At 59.3% G+C, this 24,190-nt stretch overlaps 2 protein-coding genes across 2 annotated transcripts; both read left to right on the top strand.

Annotated features, from left to right (window-relative positions):
* Window positions 1-67: 67 nt before the first annotated feature.
* Window positions 68-2,361, top strand: TMEM249 (transmembrane protein 249; the record flags this gene model as incomplete). Its single annotated transcript, XM_053896178.1, has 7 exons — window positions 68-284; window positions 516-559; window positions 635-785; window positions 1,080-1,174; window positions 1,288-1,483; window positions 1,758-1,843; window positions 2,054-2,361. Coding segments are annotated over 7 exons (975 nt in total), but the record flags the coding sequence as incomplete, so codon positions are not given.
* A 13,832-nt stretch (window positions 2,362-16,193) lies between these two features.
* Window positions 16,194-22,851, top strand: SCRT1 (scratch family transcriptional repressor 1). Its single transcript, XM_053896343.1, has 2 exons — window positions 16,194-17,263; window positions 19,294-22,851. Exons 1-2 carry the CDS (start codon window positions 17,065-17,067, stop codon window positions 20,229-20,231), a joined length of 1,137 nt encoding a protein of 378 aa, XP_053752318.1. The 5' UTR covers window positions 16,194-17,064; the 3' UTR covers window positions 20,232-22,851.
* Window positions 22,852-24,190: the final 1,339 nt, after the last annotated feature.

Here is a 24,190-nt window from a genome sequence, read left to right as displayed (position 1 = left end):
GCTTGTGCCATGGGGGAGGGGTGGTCTGCCAGGGCTCCTGAGGCTGCGTGTGCTCGTGCCTTGCTGACTCACTGCTGGGCTTGAGTCTTGGACTGGGTGTGTGTATCCTGTTCTCAGGGACACTGAGATATGTTTGTGCCCGTGGCTGTGCTTGAAGCTCTGCCTGGGCAGAAGTGGCAGTGGAAAGGGGGAGGCCCTACTCAGCCATGGGGTTCAGTGTGGGGCGCCTGCCTGCAGATATCCCTGCAGCTTAGGCCTGGGACATCCAGCCACCTTGCCTTCAGGTGAGGATTGTGAACCGGGCTGCTCAGGGGGCCGCTGGTGGTGTGGGGACTGGCGGGGAAGAGCACGCTCACTTCAGGGTCGGGCTCGAGGACTCCCGGCAGAAGGGACAGTCAACAGAACAGCCCCTTCTAGAACGCGCTGTGCAGAACTTCTAGAACCCCGGCTTCGCCCAGCCTACACCAGCCTACACCACCACCTGGTGTCTCTCTCCTCTGCTCTTTGTCTGAAAGCCGCTCCTTCCTGGACCGCAGCCCTGGAGCCTTTCTTCTCCCAGGTAGAAGTGCGACTGTGAGCCTCTGGGCGGTGCCAACCTCCTAGCAGCCCAGCTGACCCTCTGTGCCTACCCCAGACCCCCAAGGGCCGGGTTGGCGGCCTGCCCACCACCTCCGGCGGCAAGCGCTTCCAGCTCTGGGCCCTAGGACTGTTCTGCACCGAGCGCCACCTGGCCAAGCGCCTTAAGAACAACAGCTTCTACCCGTTCATCCAACAGCAGCCCAATGGTGCGCGCGGACCCGGAACCGAGCAGGGCGGGTGCGGGAGCCGGGGGCCTAACGTCTGAACCTGGTGGCGTAAAATCCCGGGCGGGGTTGGCGGCGGAGGGGACGGGCCTGGACCCGGGATCTGCGTGGGGGCGGGGCCTGGAGTCGGAAGGGGCGGGGGCGGGGCCGGGCCCTGGGCTGGCGGCGATACAGTTTGCGCGGGGCCGGCTGCTCCGGGCGGAGCTCCGGCGCCACCCCCGCCGGCTGCCAGCGGGGACCGGCTGTCCTCACGCACCGCCACCGCGCCGCCCCCAGTCTTCGTGCTTGAGTACTACCTGGACACGCTGTGGAAGGGGACACTGCTCTTCGTCGTCTGCCTCCTCCTCGTCAGCTTCGGCCTCGTGAGCCAGGTCTGAACTCCTGGGCCCGCCCCCCACCGCCTTCCTCCCGGGGGGGCTGGACTCACCTCTCGGTGCCCCGCCCCCGGAACCCCGGGCTGCTCAGGTCCCTGTGGCTGCCGCAGGTGCAGAAGCAGGAGACTTGGGGCTTCCCCGCATGCGGCGTGGTCGTCGGCCTGTGGCTCATGATTTCGTCTTTGCCGCGGCGCCGCCTGGTGCTGAACCACACGCGTGGCACGTACCACTTCTCCGTCCAGGGCCGCACCGTGTGCCAGGGCCCCATGCACCTAGTCTACGTGCGCCTGGCGCTCAGCTCCGACGGTGAAGCCCGGCGCGGCCACGGACGGTGGGCAGGGGGAAGGGTGTGCAAGAGAAACAGCTCCGGGAGTGTGGCGGGGCTGGCTAGACGGCCCACTGCCCCCCCCCCCCCCCGCCCCCGCCACGGTCCTCAAAGACACACACACACACACACACACACACACACGCGCGCGCGCGCCCCTTCTCCCCTCCCTCATCCCCGCCCCCCCCCCAGCTCTCTCCCCACCGGAGCTGCTATCCCCTAGAGCCTCTGGCTGAGCCGCTTGCCCCTCTCCAGCTTATGGAAGGTGCTTCTTCGAGTTGGTTCTATGCGGCCACAAGCTGGAGCCGCTGGTGCTGGTGCAGCTGTCGGAGCGCTATGAGGTGGGTCTTGCCCCAGTCCACCCTGGGGCCCCTTCCCTCCTCGGTTCCATAGGAGGCCTGCCACTGCTTAGGGTCTTCAGATGGGGCCATCTCCCAGGCAGAGTGTGAATACCACGTGGTCCTTGGCCCAGACTTTAGTGCTGGCAGCTGGTGGAGAGGTGACAGGTCCTCTCAGTCCAGGTGACAGCTCACCGCCACCCATTCCCACAGCAAATGGAATACTTGGGCCGTCACATTGCCCGGAAACTCAACATCAATTACTTTGACTGCCTGGCCAAGTCGTACAGGCACGTGGTCCGTCACTGGCCGCTGGGGGCCGCCTTCAGCCCCGGCATCGTGCAGCGCAAGACCGGCACTTATGGCCAACAGACCTTGCAGTCTGACCTGGACGTGTGATTCTGAAGGCAGGTGCCCCAGCACTGCCCCGGCCCCTCAGGCGTACAGTCTCCCTTTCCCTGTGATTTCCCACCTTCACTGGACCTTAGTCTTCCCCTCAATAAAGCCACCTCTTGCTTCCAGGCAAGTGTTTCCTCTCGGGGATGGGGGGGGGGGGGCGGGGAGGCACAGCTCCGGGGGCCTCAGGGAGCAAACCTTGGAGTTTTGAGCTGGTTGAGGGTAACCGGAGGAGCAGGGTGAGTAATGAACAGCCACACCGCCAGGAATTTGGAGTCCTCACTGGACAGGTGTGGGACACACGGCCTCCCTTGAGCAGCAACACTCACCTGGTCCTGTCCGGGCTCGGGAGTGCAGAACAGTGAGCAGCGTGCAGGGGTCAGAATTTGACTGGTCAGCCTGACTCGGTGCCTGGTCCCGTCAGCAGTGGGATGGAGCACAGCTACAGGTCCAGCCTTGTGCCCAGGGTACAGCTTGGCAGACAGCCCCCAGAGTTGCTGCTTCAGTGCTCCTGGGGAGTAAGCTGTGGAGCCCTAGACCAGAGCTCAAGCCTGCCGTGCGGGGCAGGCCCGTGTGTCCCTGGAGCTTGCCCCCCACACCTGCTGGAATACCAGTCCCATATGCCCTAATCCAGTGGGTGTTCCCACGTCCTGGGCACTGGGAGCTGCTGCGGGCGCAGAGAGGGCAGTAGGCCATCGGGGACCCAGCAGAAGTGGCAGCTGGCGCTGTCCGCGTGGCCCTCCTGGTCAGCGTGTCCCCTCAGCGCCATGCTGGTGACCCGAGTCTTTGGGCATCGTGTCAGTGAGTGTCACTGGGACCAGAACCTTCAGGCCCCATGTAAACTGAAAATGCGGAGCCCCTTGTTAAAAAGTTACTGGGGCGCCTGGTGACTCAGTTGGTTAAGCATCCGACTCTTGATTTTCAGCTCAGATCATGATCTCACAGTTCATGGGATTGAGCCCTGCGTTGGGCTCTGTGCTGGCAGCGCTGAGCCTGCTTGGGATTCTCTCTCTCCCTCTGTCTGCCTCTTTTCTCGTTCTCTCTCTCTCTCTCTCAAAATAAATAAATAAGCTTTAAAAATAATTATTAAGAATTTCCAGAAGGAGACGCTAGAGTATCAAACCCAGGATGGGGGAGCCTGGCTGGCTAGTCAGTAGAGCATGTGACTCAGGTTCTCTGGGTTGTGAGTTCAAGCCCCACACTGGGGGTAGAGTTTGCTTAATTAAAACAAACAAAACAACAACAACAAAACCCAGTATGGGCTGGGATTGGGGCCCTGTGTGACTGCCCAGGTCACACATGCTATGAAGCTGGCCCTCCCTGGAACCATGGCTCAGAGCCACTCACTGACCAACTCCTGATCCTCAAGCTGGCCAAACCCAGTGGGGCACCAGCATCCCTGCCTGTCCCCAGCAGGGTCCAGGGACTGCTGGAATTGCTTTAGGCAGCCCCAGGGAGCAATTGTTATTCATGGCACAAATGCAGGGTCCTCTTGCCCCTCTGAAGAGGGTCTAAGTTGTCTGCCTACAGACAGACAGAGTGCCCTGCTTTTACCAGGGGGACAGACTGGAGAGGGTGGACAGAGCTCAGCAGTGATGGGGTTGGGACAGGTTGGGGGACAATGTTATGCGGGAAGGTGACAAGTGTAGGCCATGGGGCTAGGCTGACTGGGTGAGTGCCATGTGACTGAGCCAGACCTGGGGTGCCCAGGCTGCCTGTCCGTTTTGGATGGGTTAGAAGGGCATGCCAGTCCCTTGGGCTCCGGGAGGCTGCTCAGATCTCTCAGCCTTCAGGTTGCGGACTCAGTTTCATCTAGGAAGGCAAAGTTCCCTCCCTCCTGGAGCTGACGATCATAAGAGGCACATATATCGAGGAGCTAACTTCTATTCTGCTGAAGTGGCTGGAGGTGGGGTGGTGTCCTCTAGCCGGGGGGGGGGGGGGGGGGGGTCAGGGAAGACCTTTCCAAGGATGCAGCACTTGAGCTGATACAAGGAGGCGGGGGTCATGTGGAGCTCTGGGGAAGGGGACAGGAAGTGTAAAGGTATCATGCAGGAACAAATTTCTTGGCTGGGCAGAAGATGAGAGGATTGGGAAGACACGGCAATTGTAAGCAGGCTCTCCTTGCCCATCCTGCACTAGGCATACGGTCCCACAGAATAAAGACTGCATTTCCTACTCTCCATTGCAGATAGATATATGTGGTCTTGAGACTAATTCCTGGCCGATGCAATATAAGAATCAGTATGTATAATTTCCAACTGTGTCCTTAAAGGGAGGGGTTTGGTATCTTTGCCATTTCCTTTTTTCTTATGGCCTGGAATGCACCCACAATGACTGGAGCTCAAGCAACCAACTTAGACCATGAGGTAGAACGCATGTGTTGAGGATAGCGATGCAACAAGATAGAATTGGGGAACTTGAAGACTGTGCAACTGTCCTGCCAACTCTGGATGGCTTATGTAGAACTCTATGCAAAAGAGAAAAACTTGGGGCACCTGGGGGGCTCGGTTGGTTAAGTGCCTGACTTCAGCTCAGGTCACGATCTCGCAGTTTGTGGGTTCAAGCCCCGCGTTGGGCTCTGTGCTGACAGCTCGGACCCTGGAGCCTGCTTCGGATTCTGTGTCTCCGTCTCTCTCTGCCCTTCCCCTGTTTGCACCCTCCCTCCCTTTCTCCCTCCCTCTCTCTCTCAAATAAATAAACATGAAAACTAAAGTAAGTAAAGGATGAGTATGGTTTTGTGCTTTTCTCCAGCAAAGTTTTGCTGCTTGGATGCAGGGGTGGAATAGGCAGATAGCTCGGTCTAACAAGGGTTGGAGATTACTAAGGACAGTATTGTAGGAGTGTGGGGTCGAGGGAGTGGTTGTCATTTTGGGCCACAGGACCTGAGCTGGGCAGGCAGAAAGTGAAGACAGGAGTCAAGGGGCAAAGAACAAGGGCCTCAGTTCTCTATTGCCACATAGCCAACCACCCTAAACTTAAGGGCTTAAAGCAGCAAATACTTCCTCATTGTTTTGCGGATTGGGTGGGCCCAGCCGGCTGGTTACCCCGCGTGTAGCTGGGGTGCTCGTGGCTGCATCAGCTGCAGCTCGGCTGGGGCCAGATGTCTAGGGTGACCAGGGCCTCTTTCCAAGTGGTGCCTGATCATTCAGCAGACTGTTTTGCTCCTGGTTTCCAAGAGAGAGAGTTGCAAGAGGACTAGCCCCAGTGCCCCACAATCCCATTATACCTCTGCATGCATCACTCGTGCTAATATCCCAATGACCAAGCCCAGAGAGTCAGTATGGAAGCGGTCTACCAAGTACATGAAAACCAGCTTTATGGGGGTCATGATTGTAGGCAGTCCGTGACAGACCACCCTCCAAGGCCCCCCAGTATGTCACCTTGGCACCCAGTTCAGTCCTCAAGTCCGGGATCTTGCATCTAAGTCAGGTCCAGGTGCAAATGAGGGTTCCCAGGTGTCCTTCCGTGGGTTCAACCCAGCTGTGTGGATGCTCAGTGCAGAGACCTGTGAACTAAAAATAAAAACAAAACAAAACAAAACAAAACAAGGTTCTCTCCCCTCCCCCCACCCCATGTACATCAATGAGACCGGCAGACTATCTTCAATAGACACTTCTATGAAAATATGGGGGAAGCCTTGGGTGTGGGCTGGGTTTAGTCACTTGCACCCAAAGAACAGAGTATGGAAGAGGAAAAACAATAACTTTAAAGTAGAAAAACCTGGCAGACACCGCCTTAGGCAAGCGATTAAGGTTAACATCATCAGTGATAAGTCATGTTGACATCATGTACTCTCTGTTGCGACACAAGGAGAAGACCACATCACCTCTGTGATCTCCTCCCCAAACCCAGGCTAACTACAGGAGAACATCACACAAACCTCAGTTGAAGGACATTCTACAGAAGTGACCGTACTGTCAATCGAGGTCATGAAAAGGAAGGAAAGACCAAGAAATCCTCAGACCACAGGAGAATAAGGAGACTAAATGCAATGTGGTGCCTTGAATCGGTTGCTGCAACCAATAAAATGTTAGCATATAAAAAAGGGGGAGGGGCGCCTGGGTGGCTCAGGCAGTTGAGCGGCCAACTTCAGTTTGGGTCTTGATCTCGCAGTTAGTGGGTTCAAGCCCCGCATCGGGCTCTGTGTTGACAGCTCGGAACCCGGAGCCTGCTTCCGATTCTATGTCTCCCTCTCTCTCTGCCCCTCCCCTGCTCGCTGTCTCTCAAAAATGAATAAATGTTAAAAAAATTTAAACAAAACACAACAAACTCCAAATAAAGCCTGGAGCTCCATCAATAGTAACATACCAGTGTTGGCTTCTTGGTTTGTGACAAACGTACCACAGAAATGTAAGATATTAACATTAGGGGAAGATGAGGGGAGAGTGTACAGGAAGTATCTGTATTATCTTTGCAACTTTTCTGTAAATGTAAATTTATTCTGAGGTAGAAAGTTTATTTAAAAATTTTTTTCAAGACAAAACACTTTTATTTCTTTATATTAAACATAATTTATTGTCAAATTGGTTTCCATACAACACCCAGTGCTCATCCCAACATATTTAAAATTTTTAATGTTTATTCACTTTTGAGAGAGAGAGAGAGCACGAGTGATGGAGGGGCAGAGAGAGAGAGGGAGACACAGAATCCGAAGCAGCTCCAGGCTCCGAGCTGCCAGCACAGAGCCCGATGCGGGGCTCGAACCCACGAACCGCGAGATCACGACCTGAGCCGAAGTTGGACACTTAACTGACTGAGCCCCCCAGGCGCCCCTGAAGCACAAAGTTTATTTAAAAAACGGGAGGGGTGGGAAGTATGTAGCAATTATGGTCAGTAGAAATTCTGCAATGCAATTGAGCCCCCGTTGCTAGACATCTGCTCCAGGAGGAAGCCTTCCCTGACCAGGACCCATCTATGCTTTCCGCTAGTAACTTCCTGGTTGGTTGGTCTCAGAGGCCCCTGACTCTGCTCTCTCACTTCTTGGCTGTCTCCTGAGTCATCCTTTCTTTTCCATAGGAAATGGCCCGTGTTCTGACTTACTATCTGCACACAGAAATTTTGAACCCTAAAGGTGCTTTTTCATTTTGAACAATCTCTATCTCTTTTAGTCCAAGACAGTATGATTCCTTTAAAAACCCCATGTAGGTTTTCTATATATCAAATCATACCCCAGTACATTGAACAAGATGTACATCAAGACGTCTTTTCTAGGCAGACCTCATTTTACTTGGATTGCAAATCAGAGCGTTGCTGGGGTTTGTTTGTTTGTTTGTTTGTTTGTTTAAGTCATCTCTACACACAACATGGGGCTCCAATCATGGCCCAGAGATCAAGAGTCACACCCCTTCTGACTGAGCCAGTCGGAAGCCCAGAGTGCTGTTGACAGTGTCCTTGAGATCCTTAGAAGCCCTTTTCTCGAGCTGACGGGGTCTACAAGATACTGCTTTACGTCTCTCAGGGGTCTTAGGGCTTCACTTTGGACTTAATCTATACATTGAGAACGCATTTCTGTGGTGGTGCTCTGGATCTGATCTTTGCTCAGAGGCCATTTCTCACTCTGAGTACCTTTTACAAGCTGGAGAGACTGGGAATGAAAAAACATTTTACTTTTCAATCCAGCAAGTCCTAAGTAGGAAATATTTTCTCTAAATTCTTCATGAAAACTAAACAGTTCCCTCTCCAGCTCATTCATCACTTGTGATATCATTCATTGTGAAAATAAGCCAACTGGCACTGCACTGGTTTCCTACGACTGCTGGGTGGATTAAAATAACAGCACTATATTTTCTCATGCTCCTGGAGACCAGAAGTCTGAAATCCAGGTGAAGGCAGGACTGGTTCCTGCCAGAGTCGCGGAGTGAGAATCTGTTCCAGGCCCCTCTTCCAGCTTCTCGTGGTGCTGGCGGTCCCTGGTGTCCCTCGGCTAATCTCCCTCTGTCTTCTCATGATGGTCTTTTGTCTTGTGTGTGTGGTTTGTCTCCTTGTAAAGACACCGGTCCTGTTGAATTAAAGCTCCCCCCTACTCCAGTTATGACCTCCTCTTAACCAATTACATCTGTTAATGACTTTATTTCCAGATGGGTCACATCCTGAAATACTGGGGGCTAGGACTTCAACAGAGCTGTGTTTTCTTTTTGTCATTGTTTTGTTTGTTTTGTTTTGCAGGTGACACGATTCAACACGTGGCAGGCCTTCTCACCATTTTCCTGGAAATCTCGCCCAGAACCAGTTCATTAAGTACATTTTCCATCTTCCATGTGGCGGTAGGCAGCCGCCTCACTGATTTTTCTGCTAACGTGGGTCCACACTCTATAGCCTCTGCTAACAGTCTCCTCAATCTGGGTGCCCCGGGAGCAGCCATGGCCTTCAGCTCAGTGGGACTTAGCTGTGTCCCTGGCAGAGACGCTCATCCTGTGGGACTGACCCCGGAGCTGTGGGGACAGAGAGCCCAAGCTCCCAGTGGTTCACTGGGCGGAGTGTGTGTGTGGGGGGGGAGCCACATATGCTCTTGCCCCGTGGTTCCTGGACCCGTGTGGCCCGCCGGCAGGGACAGGTGCGTCACACCCTAGTAGCGCAGCCCCTCCTGGACGTTTCTTCTGAAGAACACCGGAACCCTCTACAGCTCTTTTGGGGTTTAGTGCTTGCCCCCCTTTCCATGCCCACAACATGTGTTGGGATGGGTTAAGCTACAGCTCTCATTCGAGCCACAGGCTCTGGGGTGGGAAGTGGAGACCGACCCTAAGGGCGTCTCTGAGGTCTGAAGAGGGCATGGTCCCTGTACATCTTCAAGGAGAGGAAGCACTTCTGCAGGCCCAGATCGGGGGGTCCGGGAATCCAAGATGTCCAGCTATCCGCATCCCACGTGTCAGGCTGTCCTTCATCCCCAACCAGGACGTGGTCCCGGCACAGCTTTTGCCAAAAGTTTAGCCTTCTTTGAAACAACCCTCTCGATCCCTGGCAACATTCTTTATTTGGAAGTCTGCTTTGTCCAGTATGAACACAGCACCCTGCCTTCTTTAGCGCTTATGTGGGGTAACTTTCCCACCCTGATTTTAACTTGTCTTTGTACTCACCACCGGCTTGTTGTTGGCGGCATATAACCGGGCCCTGCTGTTTCTGAGCCAGAGCACGGCCTCTGCCTTGTAGTCGGGCGCTCCCGTCATTTCCGGGTAACGTGACGACTGACACGGCTGCTTCGGACCCACCGTCTCGCCGTGTGCCTTCCTTCTCCTCCTTCTCCGCCTTCTTCTGGATTTGTCGAGAATTTTGTATGATTTTTTTTTCCTTGTTATTACCTGCCACTGTCGTGCTGTTTTCATTTCCTTACTCCTTACAGATACATCTTTACCTCATCACAGTCCACGTTCCAGTGACTTTGCCACTTCACTTAGGCTGTAAGAACTCTGCCTCCTGTCCTCCCATTTCCCCGCCCAAACACTATCCTATCCAGGTACACATTTTACTTCCATACATGTTATAAATTTCACATACATTGTTAATTCTATTTAATCATTTGCTTATCTTTTAAATGAAAAGAAACAAATTAAAAAAATTTTTTTTATATTTATTTATTTCTGAGACAGAGACAGAGCATGAGAAGGGGAGGGACAGAGAGAGAGGGAGACACAGAATCAGAAGCAGGCTCCAGGCTCTGAGCTGTCAGCACAGAGCCCGACGCGAGGCTCGAACTCACAAACCGTGAGATCATGACCTGAGCCGAAGTCGGTCGCTCAACCGACTGAGCCACCCAGGCGCCCCGAAACAAAATTTTTAAAAGTTTTATTTATTTATGTAATCCCTACACCCAATATGGGGCTCAAACTCATGGCCCCAAGATCAAGAGTTGCCACTAAGCCAGCCAGGCACCCCAGAAACAAAGTTCTTACATTTACCTAGTTACAATTTCCATACTTTTCACTTCCTTGTGGAGATCTAGATTTTCATCTGGTGTCACTTTCTTCTGTCTGTCAGACTCTCTTTACGATTTCTTGTAGTGTGGGTCAGCTGGTGATGAATTCTTACAGCTTTTGGGTGTCTGAAAAGTCTATTTAATCTGTGTTTTTGAAAGATATTTTCATTGGGTATAGAATTCTATGTTGACAATGTTTTTCTTCCAGCACTTTTACTTAAAAAAAATTTTTTTTTTAATGTTTACTTATTTTTGAGAGGAGGGGGGTAGGGGCAGAGAGAGAGGGAGACACAGAATCTGAAGCAGGCTCCAGGCTCTGAGCTGTCAGCGCAGAGCCCGATGCAGGGCTCAAATTCAAGAACTGTGAGATCATAACCTGAGCTGAAGTCAGACACTCAACCGACTGAGCCACCCAGGCACCCGAATGTTTACTTATTTTTGAGAGGAGGGGGGTAGGGGCAGAGAGAGAAGGAGACAGAATTGGATTCAGGCTCCAGGCTCTGAGCTGTCAACGCAGAGCCCGACGCAGGACTCAAACTCACAAACCCTGAGATCATGACCTGAGCCCGAGTAGATGCTCAACTGACTGAGCCACCCCGGTGCCCCTCTTCTATCTTTAAAGGAAGGTGCCCCTTTAAAGATGTTGCCCCACAATCTGCTGGGTTAGGTCTTGCTTTATTTCCACGGGAAATCAGTCATCCTTATCTTTGCTCCTTTGTACATAGCATGTGTTGATTTCTGCCCCCACCCCTGGCTGGCTGCTTTTAATAGTTCCCTTCATCCTTTGATGATGATGTGCCTTCGTGCGGTGCTCTTCCTGTAACATAGGCTTAGGGTTTGTTGACCTTCTTGGGTTTGTCACTTTATAATTTTCATCAAATCTGGAAACCTTTTGACCATTTCTACGTTTTTTTCCCCCCAATCCCTCTTCCCTCCCGGGATCCCGTCACATGTATATTAAGCCATGCGAAGTAATGCCACAGCCCGCTAAGGTCCTGCTCTGCCTCTTTCTGTTCAGCCTTTTCTTCCTCTGTGTTCTAGAGAAAATGTGGAAAGTGTGAAACCCCAGGGGGAGGTCAGGGGGGTGGGGGTAGGAAGGTCCACACTGGGGTAAGAACTACAAAGTTGTCAGGTGACCCCTGGCCAAGCTTTCAAGGAACACAGCCTGCTCACTGCTACCAGGGTGTTCCCCCTTGGTCGCCCTCTCTTCCCTGCACTTCCTCCCCTCCCCCAGGGCTCGCTCTCCTGCTCCTCCCTCCCTCTCAAGCTTCCTTTACAAGCCCCCCAAAGAACTGTCCTGGAGAGAGACAGAAGTGTCCTGTGTCTCGATAGGGGCATTGGTTAACAGACCAGTTGTAGTTGTTAAAACGGATGGAACCTCCACACGTAAGGCATTTACTGAAACTCTATCTCTGGCTTGCAATGAGGCCAGAGGGTCTGACCAGTTCAGGCAGTTGGACCCCTTGGAAGAAAGTCGGACCTGGGCCACTTGGGCCTCTCTGATGGCCCTAAACACAGGCAGCTGAGGGGACATCCTTCCTGAAGCAAGAAGGGGGCAGTGCCCTGTCACATCCGGTGCCCCCAGCCGGGGCTGGGGCAGCTCAGGGCTGGGGCAGAGGCTCCCTCACACAACTCCTGTGTCACTTTGTGCTGTCATGTCATTGTTTACTTGCCAAGAGAAAAGTGGCATTTTGTGATACGACATCTGAGATTTGGGGGAGGGAAAGGGGGCAGAAAAGAATCCACACTGGCTGTGAGCCGGTCTTGGGGGATGGTGGTGACGGCCACATGTGTCATTATCTGACTTTCTGCACTATTATGTACATCTGATATTTTCTATAATAAAAACATTTTTAAAAACCCTGAAATTTGTATCTTGTTTAATTTGCATGTTTTTTTCTGGTAAGGTCTCTTATTTATTGTGTAGTAAATTGCCTGTTAACCCCTTGAGGGTGTCAGCATCTTTGTTCTGTAGAATTCATTTATAGCAACTATTCTGTAATCAGAATATTAACTCCTTGTTATACAAATACTGTACTTCCTGCACTTTGATGTTTGATCTTTGTTTCTCCTTGTGTTTTCCAAGTAGACAATTTTACTTGCCTTGTGGTCTCACCTCTCCCTTGTAGCTCCAAAGCTCCTGTCCCAGTGGGGACCTGTTCTGCCTCACGCCCTCGCCCTCACCCAGTACACATCACCTGTTCTGGAAGGTCAGTCAGGCACCAGCAACCCCTCCCACCGATGACCTCGGCCCTGTTTCTGGGCCTTCACTCTCCCTTGGGAGTCCCAGGTCCCCTCCACCCTGCTCCCTTCCCGCCAGCCTTCTCTCCCCACCTCAGCCACCACCCCGCCCCCGCCCCATTTCTCGCTGTGGCCTGCAGCCCCCTCCCCCCTCCTCTCCATAAGAGTCCCAGCTGACGTGAGCCATCAGCTGTGCCTGCCACCCACACCAGCCCTTGCTGTGGGCATCGCCCCACCGCCGCGCCAGGCCTGAATTCCTGGTGGTCTCAATATTCCCGTGACCATCTTCAACGCCCTGCCCCTCAGTCTCGACCTCTTCTTCCTGCCAAAGGCCTCGCCCTCTGCCCCAATCATGCCCTCGACCCTGTCACCACCAGTAACTGTCCCCTGACCCCCACTCTGGCATTTCAGCTCAACACCCCCTTCTCAGACCAGCACCTGCCCCAGCTCAGTCCTGCTGACCCTAGCACTGCAGAGCCCCCACGTCCTCACTCTGTTTGGATGCCACAATCACTGCCACCTCTCCCTTGCACACCCTCTTGGCTCAGATGCCCCTTTCAGAAGCTCACTTGGCAAAAGCCCAAACCTGGATAAATCCAACCATTTTGCTTACTACCCCCCGCCCCGGGCTTCCTGCTTTTCCTCAAAGATCTGCGACCCCATCTCCTCTGGAGCAGAGGCCAAAGCACACACTGTCTCCCAGGCCTGGTCTCTGAGCCTTCCTGCTCTCACTCTCCAAGCTATGGTCTACTCATCCTTCTGGTTAGCATCTGCGTCCTGGGCTGGACCACAGGCTCTAGGAGCAGGTGGAGAGTGGATGCTCTGAGCTGAGTCTCACCTCACGGATACGAAACTGGGGGTTGAGCCAGAATGAGCGGGTCAGGGACAGCCCACTATGCACACAGGATCTGAACTAGCTTCCAGGTAAACAAAACACCACTCCCCCAGCCTACAGGAGAGAAGGCTGGGGAAGGGGGTTTGGGTGCCAAGGAGGCAGACCAAAAGAGGCTCCTAACCAGGGTGGGATCTTGGCAGCCAGGGAGAGGGATTCTGAAGGAGGAATGGACCCTCTAGGCTAGGCTAGACTGGACTGGAGCTCAACTAGAGTGCAGGCAGGTGAGACAGTGACCACAGGGCCCACGAATGAGCACACACACAGGGCCCCTGGCTCTGCTGGAGGGTGGGGTGCTGGGGACGTAACACTGTGAGTCTCTCCTTTGGCCACATGGGGCCTGCACAGGTCTGGAGGTGGCACACCCAGAAGCAGAGGGAGGCAGGACATAAAACCAATACCACATCCCCCCACCCCAGATGGGTAAGAGGCTAGAGGTCAGAGGGAACAGAGTCTCTGAGGACCAGAGACTCTGTGGGGACAGGGTGGAGAGACCAAGCACGCTGGGTGCTAAGGCCCTGAGGGTCAGAGTATCCCTCAACTGGCTGGGTCCTCTGGGAGCCAAAGCAGCCTTGTTGGACCCTGTCCTCTCCTGCAACAAAGTCCCCTCCCCACCTCCCCCAACTCCGCCTCCAACCCTCAGTGGGAGATTCAGGGTGGCCTCCAGTGGAGGAGAGCTGAAACTTTCCACAGGCATGAGAATCACCATGTCTCCCAGCTGGACCCCAGGACTGGGGCGCAGCGACCTTGGGGATGTCGGCAGGGGAGGGAGGGGTGCTGGAAAGGAGGTGGAGCGAGGAGGCCCAAGTAATTGAGCCCGGGCCGCATGTGCGTTCTGCACGCTGGCCACTGCGGACTGATGGCCAAGGCCCGGGCCCACCTGCCCCTCCCCGCCAGGCGCCCCGAGGGGCTGCGGACTCCACCCAAACGAGAGCGATCAAGGGCTGCCCGAATAGTCCCCTCGGGAGCACGCGGCCGTGGGACACATGTGTCCGTGCTCTGACGCCCTGTCCGTCAAGAGGGTTTGGAGCCCAGGGGGCGGGGAAATTGACAGAGAGGCGGGGACTCGGACAGCGAGCCAGGGGATGGAGGGACAGAGAAGTTGGATGGAGGGATAGAAAAATGACGAAAGAGGTGAAGGGGGGAGGCACAGAAGACGTGGACAGGACAGGTAGCTGAGCGAAAGAATGACGGAAGGGGTCGGGGAAATGCAAGCACAAGGCTGGGGGACAGGGCGACCGGGACCGGCGGAGGGGACAGGGGTGTAGTCAGAAGGAGTTAGGGGGCGGGTCGTCCGGGAGGAGACGGCAGAGGGGGGCCGGAGGGGGGGGACGGGGCTGGTGAAGGGACTGCGCCGGGCACGTTCCGCCGGCGCCCGGAGGGTTTGCCCGGTAATTAGGCCTCGGTCCAGATGGGCCCCCAGTCCCGCAATCAAAATGCTAATTGGCCCCCCGCCTCCGGCTGCGCCTCGGCCGGGCCCCCCCTGGGAGCGAGCGGGGACGACAGTCTCGACCGAGGCGGGGGGGGGGGGGGGTGTCCCCGTCCCCGCCCCCACTTCGGGCCTCGCCGGCTGCGGCTCCGCGATAAGGGGGCGGCGGCGCCCGGTCCCCGCCCCTCGGGGACTCCTGCCACGCAAGATGAATATCCAGCCGCGGCCGCTGCCACAAAGCGGCCCTGGAGTCTCCGCCGCGCCCCCCGATGCGGGGCCAGCTCGCTCACACCCTCGCTTGCGTGGCTCCGGGGCCGAGGCGCGGGCGGAAGCGGGGCGCCGGCAGACGGCTGCGTGGCTCCCGGCGCCGCACTCCCCGCACGCGCCCGCACGCACGCTCCCGGAGCGGCCCGCCCGCCGCGCGCTCCCGGCCGGTGTCCGCGGTCCCGCCGAGCCGCCCTGCACAAGGTCACTGCGTGCAGCGACGGGTGCGCGCGCGCCCCCACCTTGCACGCGCTCCCGGCTCGGCCGCGCCCGGACACTCCCCGGAGCCGCCCCCGCGACCTTGGTACTCAGTGACAGCAGGCCGCGCGGAGGCGCGCTCCGAAAGAGCGTGGACACCCGAACCACCCGGCGCAGGCGAGGGAGGGGACAATGGCAGCGCCGGGCTCTAATTGAGGACATATGTCCCCGCGCGCGGCCATTGTGCGGCCTGGAACCCCCGACACCCCCGCTCCCGGCCATTGGCGGCTGGGCCTGACGTCATGGGGGCTGCAAACTCGGGGCGGGCGGCCGCGGGAAGGGTTATCCGCCTGGTTGCGGAGCCGCCGGGGGGAGCTGCGGCCGCGCGGAAGGGTGTAAAACCACCAATGAAGTCGCATTTCCAGAGCAAGGGCATGGCAGCCCCTCTCCCCCTTCACAGCCCGCTCGCTGCGTCGCCGCTGCACTCGACATCCACCCCTTGGGAAAGAGGCGGGGGTGGAGGGAGGCCTCTCCAGCGGGCACGGGGTCAGCCCGGGTGACCGAGTGGCAGGGAGACACTGCGGCACGGGGCGCGCGCTGCGCTTCCACACTGCGCTTTCGCTGCCTCAGCATTCGCTCCTTCGCCTCACGCCTCCCCCTCTCGCCCCCGAAGATCCCTAGCCTCCATACCCGAAAGCTAGGCAGGCTGGACCAGACTGGGATCCGCCCTGCGTTCCTCCCCCAAAAGATCCCCAGTCCGGGGCGCAGGACTCCCAGGCCTGTTTCTGCCTCTCCCCCCACGCACGACAATGCCGCAGACCGCTGGGCCTCCATTCCCGAAGCTGCCTGGGGGAAATCCACACACGCGGGGGCCGCGGCATCCCCAAGACCCCTCCCAGGAGACCCTGGACGGGCCCGGCCCTGCGCAGCCATTTCCGCCGGCCTCCCCTCCCTCCCCTCCCTCCCCCTCCCTCAGCTTCTGGGCTTTAAAAGCCGGAGGCTGGGCCCGGCCGCAGGCAGAGGCGGCCGCGGGCGCAGGAGGCCGGGCCCTGGAGCTGTCCGAGCGCCGAGCCCCGCCCCCGGAGCCCCCGTCCCTCCCTCTCTCCTTCCCTCGGCCCGCCTTCCCTGCGCACCCCTCCCCCCGAGGACCCCCGCCCCCCGCTCGCCGCCGCCGCCGCCGCCGCCGCTCGCTCGGGCTGCAGAACAATAAAGCAAGCCTCCCAGAGACCCCCGCCGAGGACCCCCGCCTGGCGGCAGAGCCCCCGCGGCCCGCCCCTCGCCGCCCGCGGCGGCTGAGCGCGCCCGGTCGCTGGCCGAGGTGCTGGCCGGGCCGGCGCTGGCCGCGGTGCTGAAGCTGCTGGCGCTCCCGCCGCCGCCGCCGCCGCCGCCGCCGCCGCCGCCGCCGCCGCGTTCCCCGGGCCCGGCGCCTCCACCCCCAGGGGCATGGGGGGTCGCTGACTGAGGCTCCGCCGCGGCGGTGGGGGGGGAGGGGAAGGGGGCCGCGGAGCCGGGCCAGCCCTGCACCCACTCGCAGCCTCCGGGCCCGGGACGGAGCCGCTCCCCCCTTCCCCACCCCCCACCCCCCGGCCTCCTCCCCCGCCTGTCCAGGGGCGGCACTGCGGGCTGGGAAGCCGGGACCAGAGGAGGGAAGGAAAGAAGGAAGGAAGGAAGGAAGGAAAGAAGGAAGGAAGGGAAGAAGGAAGGAAGAAGGAAGAGAGGAGAAGAGAAAAGAAGAGAAGAGAGAAGAGAAGAGAAGAGAAGAAGGAAGGAAAAGAAGAGGCGTCCAGAGGAGGAGAGGAGGAAAGGCAGGGCAGGCAGGAGAAGAGAGGACGGCACTCCAGCGGCAGCATCCAAAGGCCAGAGTGGGGACCCGTGCTGCCTCCGCCGCTCCTCGGATGGTGACGGGGCCCCGCCGCGGCCGCAGCCCCCCCCCGCGCCCCGGCTCCGCAGGCCCGCAGCGCCGGAGCCCCGCAGGAATCATGCCCAGGTCCTTCCTGGTCAAGAAGGTCAAACTTGACACGTTCTCCTCGGCGGACCTCGAGAGCTCCTACGGGCGCGCCCGCAGCGACCTCGGAGTGCGACTGCACGAGAAAGGTGCGAGCTGGGCTGAGTCTGGGGGCAGCAAGGGGCCCAAGGCAATAGCTGGAAGGGGCAGAGGGCCAGAGTGTGGGGCTGGAGGGGTCAGGAGCCCCCGGAAATAGACCTGAGGGAAGAAGAACCAGAAGGAGGCAGTGGCTGGGGACGGACTGTGGAGGAGGGTGGGGAGAGGGGAAAGCAGAGGCAGGCCAGAACAGAGCCAAGCCCTGGGCAGGGAGAGTGTCAGTGCAGGAGAGAAGGTGGAGAACAAAGGTCAGAAATAGAAAGTACCCCACACCTTGAGCATGCGAGGACATATACAGTCATATGGGCACTTGCTGACATGACAGGACCTGGATGCATGCAAACCCACACCCAGAAACCTGGGCCTTCCTTAGTATCCTCTCTCTCTCTCTCTCTCTCTCTCTCTCTCTCTCTCTCTCTCCCTCTCTCTTTTGGCTATGGTTAGCAGAATGCTGTGAGTTCCAGGGAGTAGGCATGGGTCCAGTGGGGGCCGCCACCTGTCAGGACTAAGGTACCAGCAGAGGCAGCAGCAGTATTTCCCCTGCAACCAGGGTCAGGGAGGAGAATGTGAGCAGGAGGGTTGTAGGTAGGGAGGTCCATGGTGCTGGTGTCAGGGGGAGGCTCTTTGTGTAAGGGTGCCCAAGTTCAAGGACAACTGTTAGCATGCAGGCAAGAGAGCTGGGGGTGCCAGCAGCGTGGGGTGGCAGAACCAGTGTGACCTGAGCCTGTGTGAGCCTGTGTGTGAGCCTGTGTGCGCCCATGTGACTGCGTGCAGCCATGTGACTGTGTGCGCTTGTGTGTGACCCTGTATGAGTGTGTGCCTGCCTGTGTGCCACTACATGGGACCATGTGACTCTGAGGCTGCTGGGCACCCATGTGACTGGCGACCCTGGCTGAGAGTGTGTCCAGGGTGGCCGCATGTGTGACCCTGCATGAGTAGGTGGTTTGCCGGGATCTTCGTGCAACCCACCCTGTGAGGGCACTCCAGGGTTGACCGTGGCTGGGAGGCTGGGTGTAACCCTGAAGAAGCCAGAGGCTGCATCGTTCGGTGTGTGCATTTGTGACTCTGAGGCTGTGAGATTCATCTTGTGCCTTGAGAACAAGTGCGGTTACCAGCATGAATGATGCTGCCTGCCTGCAGCTTGTCCCACCGAAGGTGTCCCCTTGCGGAATGCCCCGGCACTCTCCAACAACACAGCGGCTCCCTGGTCACTTGTCCTGAGGCTTGGGAAGGCGCCCACAACGGGTTAGGGCCTGGGGGAAGAGGGCAATGTGTAACAAGGTAGGACCCAGGGGTGGAGGATGACCGAAGGGAGCTGGGGAAGAAGGAGAGTGGATGGAGGAAGATAAGGCTGGAGCTGGAAGGGGGTCAAGTTCAGTGAGTAGTAGGAGACCTGGGAGGTAAGAAGGAGGGTGGAGAGGGTAGGAGGGCCTGCCGGAGGCAGAAGTCTTCAGGGCTTGTTGGGGGGCCTAGGGGACCAAGGAGGGGCAGCATCAAGGCTGGGCGCGAGTTCCAGGTGCCGCGGGGAAGAGCAGTTGGGAACCTCGAGAGGCGGGAGCTACGGGGTCCCTCGGTGGGCGGTCCTGGCTTTGTGCGCTGCGGGTCCGCAGTGTGTTGCATAATCAGGGAAAACTGCTGAAGTGGGGAGAACCCGAGGGGGAGGAGGGGTGGAAGAAGGAGGGCGAGGGAAGCGCCGCCCCTCCCCCCTGACCTTGAGGCTCCGCGGAAGGGGGGCAGCCGCACCCGAGGATGCGCCTCTTTCCCTCCCCCTGTGAGGGTGGGGCCGGCGGGCGGCGGGGGCGGAGCCGGGGCCCGGCCCAGTCTCATCTCTCCTCTCTTCTCTTCCCCTCCCTGCCTCCTCCGTCCTCCTGGCCCCGCGGTACCCCGGCCCCTTCTCCTTTGTCCTTCTTCTGGTCCCCTCCTTCCCGGACCCCGTGTCTCCCGCCGCCTGCCCGTGTGTGTCTCGCCCGCTGCCCGCCTCCCCTCCCTCTGTGTCTGCCTGTCTGTCCGCCTCGGCCCTCAGGATACCTCAGCGACTACGCGGGGCCCGCCTCCGTCTACGATGGCGATGCCGAGGCGGCCTTGCTCAAAGGGCCGTCCCCAGAGCCCATGTACGCGGCGGCCGTGCGTGGAGAACTGGGCCCGGCGGCCGCGGGCTCGGCACCGCCTCCCACCCCGCGCCCAGAGCTGGCCACAGCCGCGGGCGGCTACATCAACGGCGACGCGGCGGTCAGCGAGGGCTACGCGGCTGACGCCTTCTTCATCACCGACGGGCGCTCGCGCCGTAAAGCAGCCAACGCCGCCGCTCCCTCCACGGCCTCCGCGGCGGCTCCCGACGGCGACGGCGGAGGCGGGGCCGGGGCGGGCGCGCGCGGCGCGGGGGCCGGGGCCGCGGGCCGGGGCGGCGCGCGCGCGGGGGTGAGCACGGAGGCGCGCGCGGGGCCCGGGCCCGGCGGCGCAGGGGGCCGGCACGCGTGCGGCGAGTGCGGGAAAACGTACGCCACGTCGTCGAACCTGAGCCGCCACAAGCAGACGCACCGCAGCCTGGACAGTCAGCTGGCGCGGCGCTGCCCGACGTGCGGCAAGGTGTACGTGTCCATGCCGGCCATGGCCATGCACCTGCTCACGCACGACCTGCGCCACAAGTGCGGCGTGTGCGGCAAGGCCTTCTCGAGGCCCTGGCTGCTGCAGGGCCACATGCGCTCCCACACCGGCGAGAAGCCCTTCGGCTGCGCGCACTGCGGCAAGGCCTTCGCAGACCGCTCCAACCTGCGCGCGCACATGCAGACGCACTCGGCCTTCAAGCACTTCCAGTGCAAGCGCTGCAAAAAGAGCTTCGCGCTCAAGTCCTATCTCAACAAGCACTACGAGTCCGCATGCTTCAAGGGCGGCGCGGGCGGGGGCGGCCCCGCGGCCCAGGCGCCCGCCGCCTCGCCGCAGCTCAGCCCCGTGCAGGCCTAGGGCGGCGGTGCCTCCGCCAGCCCAGCCGGGGCGGCTCTCAGCAATACGGGCCCCCAGGGAAGTCTCCGCCAGCGCCCGGGCGGGGGGGGGGGGGGGGGGGGGCGGGGCGGAGGGCGGGCCCCTCCTCACAGCAATAGAGGGAGGGGGCCCGGCCCCGCCCCGCCCGCCAGGGGCCTTGTCGGCCCCTTCAAGCAATAGGGTCCTGAGGGGAGACCCACCCCGAACCCCCTCCCTTCCCCTCCAGGGTGCCCCAGGCTTTTTCCCAGCAATAGGGTCGAGGAGACCCAGAACCGAACCTCATCTCCGAGTTAGGTCTCTGAAGACCGGGGTGGGGTGAGGTGGGGAGCACCCCCCCTCCTCCCTCCCCTGCGCCCCTGGATCGCGTCGCAGAGACTCAGGTCTTCCCCACTCCTTTCCCAAACCCTCCAAGGGCCAGGCCTGCGGCCTAGACGTCCGGGGAGCAGACCGGGGAGGTGGGGGGAAGAGGGGGTAGAGCAGGAGGGAGGGGCCTGCAGAGGCGTCCCTACTCCTCAGTCTTCGCTGAAGCCCAGGAGTGATAGACGCGTTGGGGATCGGGGAGAGAGGCGGACGGCGGCACCCCTCTCCCTCGGGTTCTTTCTGGGGCCTCAGTCCAAGCCGCTCTCCCACCCTCGCCCCGCATCCTCTGCCAAATCCGAATTCTTCCAGCCCAGCTTCCCGGGCTCTGTCCTTCATAACGAATAATAATGACGCATATCGAATCGCATGGACTTATCCGACCTCCTCAGACCCCACTCCCGCCCTGCCCCGGGGCCCCCTCCCTCGTCCCCCGGCATTCGGTGTTGGAGGACGGATCCTGGGGCCCGGCAGGCAGGCCTGGGCACGGCCCATTACACACCTCTCTGTATTCGCTTTGCGGGTAAAGCCCCCTGGGGGGGTTGCGGACGCGTCGGGTTTCTTTCTTTCTGTATTTGTACGTTTTATTTATGAACGGATTGCACTCGGGTCAGGGAAGGGGCGCTGAGGCCCCCATCCTTCCCGCCGACGCCCGGGGCTTGGGATGTCCGGGATCACTTTCCCCGCCCCCGAACCCCGCCCCCACCTGGGCCCCACCCTCGAGCCCCAGGCCCCGCCCCCACTCTGTTGCCAACTTTCGCCCGTCTATGCCAAAGCCTCGGCGGCGACCCCGCCCCAAGGGCCCGCCCCATTGGCCGCCGCCTTTGTGACGTCACTGCATGCAGCCCCAGCCCTCCTCCCGTCCCTTCCCGGGGCTGCCCGCTCCCTCTCCCTCTTAGTTAGTCCGATGCCGACTATAGAGCAATAATGCGCACTGCATGCGAAGCTGCCGCCGCCTCTAGAGTTACTGAGAATCAGGTATCCCCCTGCCCTATCTACCCCATAGGCCCCTAGATCAGGGACATTGCGCGGGGCCGGACGCGCAGACTTTCTTCCCCTCCTCCTCCCTACTCCCCCCCACGGCAGAGCCCTGCGGGTGTAATGGTTCCAGGGGGCAGGGGCGGGGTGGTTGCCCCCAAGACCCCTCCTTCAGTCATCCATTACCCACCAACTGTTCATTGGGCACCTACTATGTGCCAGGCCCGCTGCAGAGTCGGCCAGGGATGCAGCGGCCTGCAGGGGCTGCACGCTCGTGACAGGCGTCCATCAGGTTTGGGTGGGCCAAGGAGGGCCGCACATGCAGAGAAAGGCCTGGCCCCTAGACCCAACCCTGCATCCCCTTTACCTCTTCCCCACCCCGGCCCGGGTCCAGTGCTGGGTGCACTTGGGCTCTACCTTTGACTTGGGCCTAGTGTTCTCAGCTCAGGTGGCACAGACCCAGGGCCCCCAAGGCCCAGCGCGACCAGGGCCACCCATACCGACTCTCAGTCCTTCCATCTCTCGGCCACTTAGGCTCTGCTGTGTGGGGTCAAGGCCCCAGGCCAGACAAAAGGTGCACACTGCAGTGTATGACCTGGTCAGCGCCACCCCAGTGGGGACCGAGTTGCCGCCGAGCCGCACCTGCAGGAGCAGACTGAGGGCCCAGGGCAGCAGGGCCCGTATCCAAACCCTCTATACCGCAACTCGTGTCCACACAGCTCCCAAGCTGGGGCCTGCCCTCCTGTGCTGGGCACACCCGCATGCACACGCACACACAGGCGCCCCACCCAACCCCCACACGCCTGTCTACCTACCTAAGGAGAAGGCCAGAGGGCCGTGGGCCGGCCAGGGTCTCCCGCTTCTCCGTACACCCCGCCGCCGTGGAAAGCCATGGGCCCCCTCCCGCCCCCATAACTAAGCAGCACAATAACCGACTTAGCGAATTCAGGTAGAAGGAACGTTTAGGTAGCACCTATTTTGTACTGATTCTACGAGTAGGGCCCGAGATGCGGGGGCCCTCGGGTGGGGGTTGCGGCCGCCGGCCTGCCCCGCCCCCACCCCCGCCTGCGCCCCGCCGCCTTGTACATACTCCCACCCGGAACAGGCCGGGATTTTTACTCGGGCCGCGCCCCTCTTCCGCCCCCGTTTGGGGCTGGGCCGGCCGGACAGACGGACGGACGGACAGACCTCCTTCCTAAGCACAATAGCACCAGCTCCCCGGAGCGCCGCACCTCCACGAGGAGAATAAATGCCACTCTTGATAGAACTTGGAGTGTCGGGTTGATGTATCCAGTGCTGGGCCCATGCCACAGGGGGTGCTGGGCTGTCTGGGGGGCGGCTTCCTAGCCCTGCTGCATCCCAGAGGCAAGGTTGGTGCAGGTCCAGTGCTGGGAGTGGCAGCCTGCCCACACAGCCCTGAGGTCATGTCACTACCTTTCGTGAGGGTGTGGCACTGTCCCCTTGCTCGGGAGGGCTATCTTCTTCCCCATGGGAGGGCCAGCTTGGCAGGCCAAGCCACGGGAGAACCACCCCCTTCCTCCCCCCCCCCCCCCCCCCCCCCCATGCAAAGCAGCTGGCAGGTTAGTCTGCTCTGGGCCAGAAACTGGGGTTAGGCTCTGCTGTTCGGCTCTGCTTAGGATCTCCAGCCTGAATTCAGGCCTAGCCCAAGAGTGATCTAGAATCACCCGAGTAGGTACAGCAGGGCCTGCAGAGGTGTGTCTACTCTTCCCATAGGGGCTCCTGCTGCTCCTCAGGCTTGACAGCCACCAACAAGCCCTTCTCAATGCCAGTGGAGAAAATGGGGACAGGAGAAGGTGCAAAGTCTGGCCTCTTTCTGCTTCCTGCTGCTCACATCTTGACCCCCACTGTCTGAGGAGGCCTCCACAGACAGCTGACTCATGCTGCTTCTGGGGAGGGGCCACCCAGGGGACAGAGAGGCTTCCACAGCCACCCACAGCCCTCAAGCTCTAGACAGGATGAATCAAATTGAGATGAGGGGCGGGACTGTGCTGGTCAGGGGCAGGCCAGGAACAGGGACCCCCTGCCCCAGCAATGCCCCCTGATACTCAGGTTGGCAGGTATGAGCTGAGAGGCCCAAAGTCTTTGGAGACATGTAGTCAAACCAGGTCATCCCAGAGCCAGCTGAACCCCAGCAGAGACAGGCCTGCCTAGACTTCATCAGAGTGGACAGCAGGGGCGCCTGACCTTCAGGAGGATGTCAGTTGGTAGGCTACTCGTGGTGGGGTTCACATGGAGGTGGGCACCCTCTTCTGGGGAGCACTGTCAACAGTAAAACCCTAGGAGTGAAAGCCCCTGTTATTGGTAGAGGTCAGGGACCTTTGACCTTCACTATCCCCAGGCTGGGGCAAGCATTCGCCAAATTTGCACGTGAACAATCAGCGGGGAGAACAGCTTATCCAAGGCCTGCCTTTGACATAAGTCCTGTCCCAGTACCTCATCTACCCTACACCTGGAGTCACCCCTGGGTGGCTGCCAATGGCAGGGAGGAATGCCCATTCCTTCCCACCTTTTGAGTCTAGACTGGTGATTTCTGCTTCTTCAGGACCCTGAGGGGCAGTGGGGGTGGAAGGATGAAGGCTGACTCC

This window comes from Panthera pardus, unplaced genomic scaffold (assembly GCF_024362965.1).
Source record: "Panthera pardus isolate Hobbes unplaced genomic scaffold, ASM2436296v1 HiC_scaffold_7, whole genome shotgun sequence".
In the NCBI taxonomy this organism is placed as follows: domain Eukaryota; kingdom Metazoa; phylum Chordata; class Mammalia; order Carnivora; family Felidae; genus Panthera; species Panthera pardus.
Note: the sequence above shows the minus strand (reverse complement) of the source record. Positions and strands in the feature narration are given on the sequence as shown.

Coding starts and splice junctions, on each gene's coding strand:
- SCRT1 (XM_053896343.1), top strand. CDS start 17,065: ATGGTGACGGGGCCCCGCCGCGGCCGCAGCCCCCCCCCGCGCCCCGGC. Junction 17,264..19,293: donor AGTGCGACTGCACGAGAAAG/GTGCGAGCTGGG, acceptor CTCGGCCCTCAG/GATACCTCAGCGACTACGCG.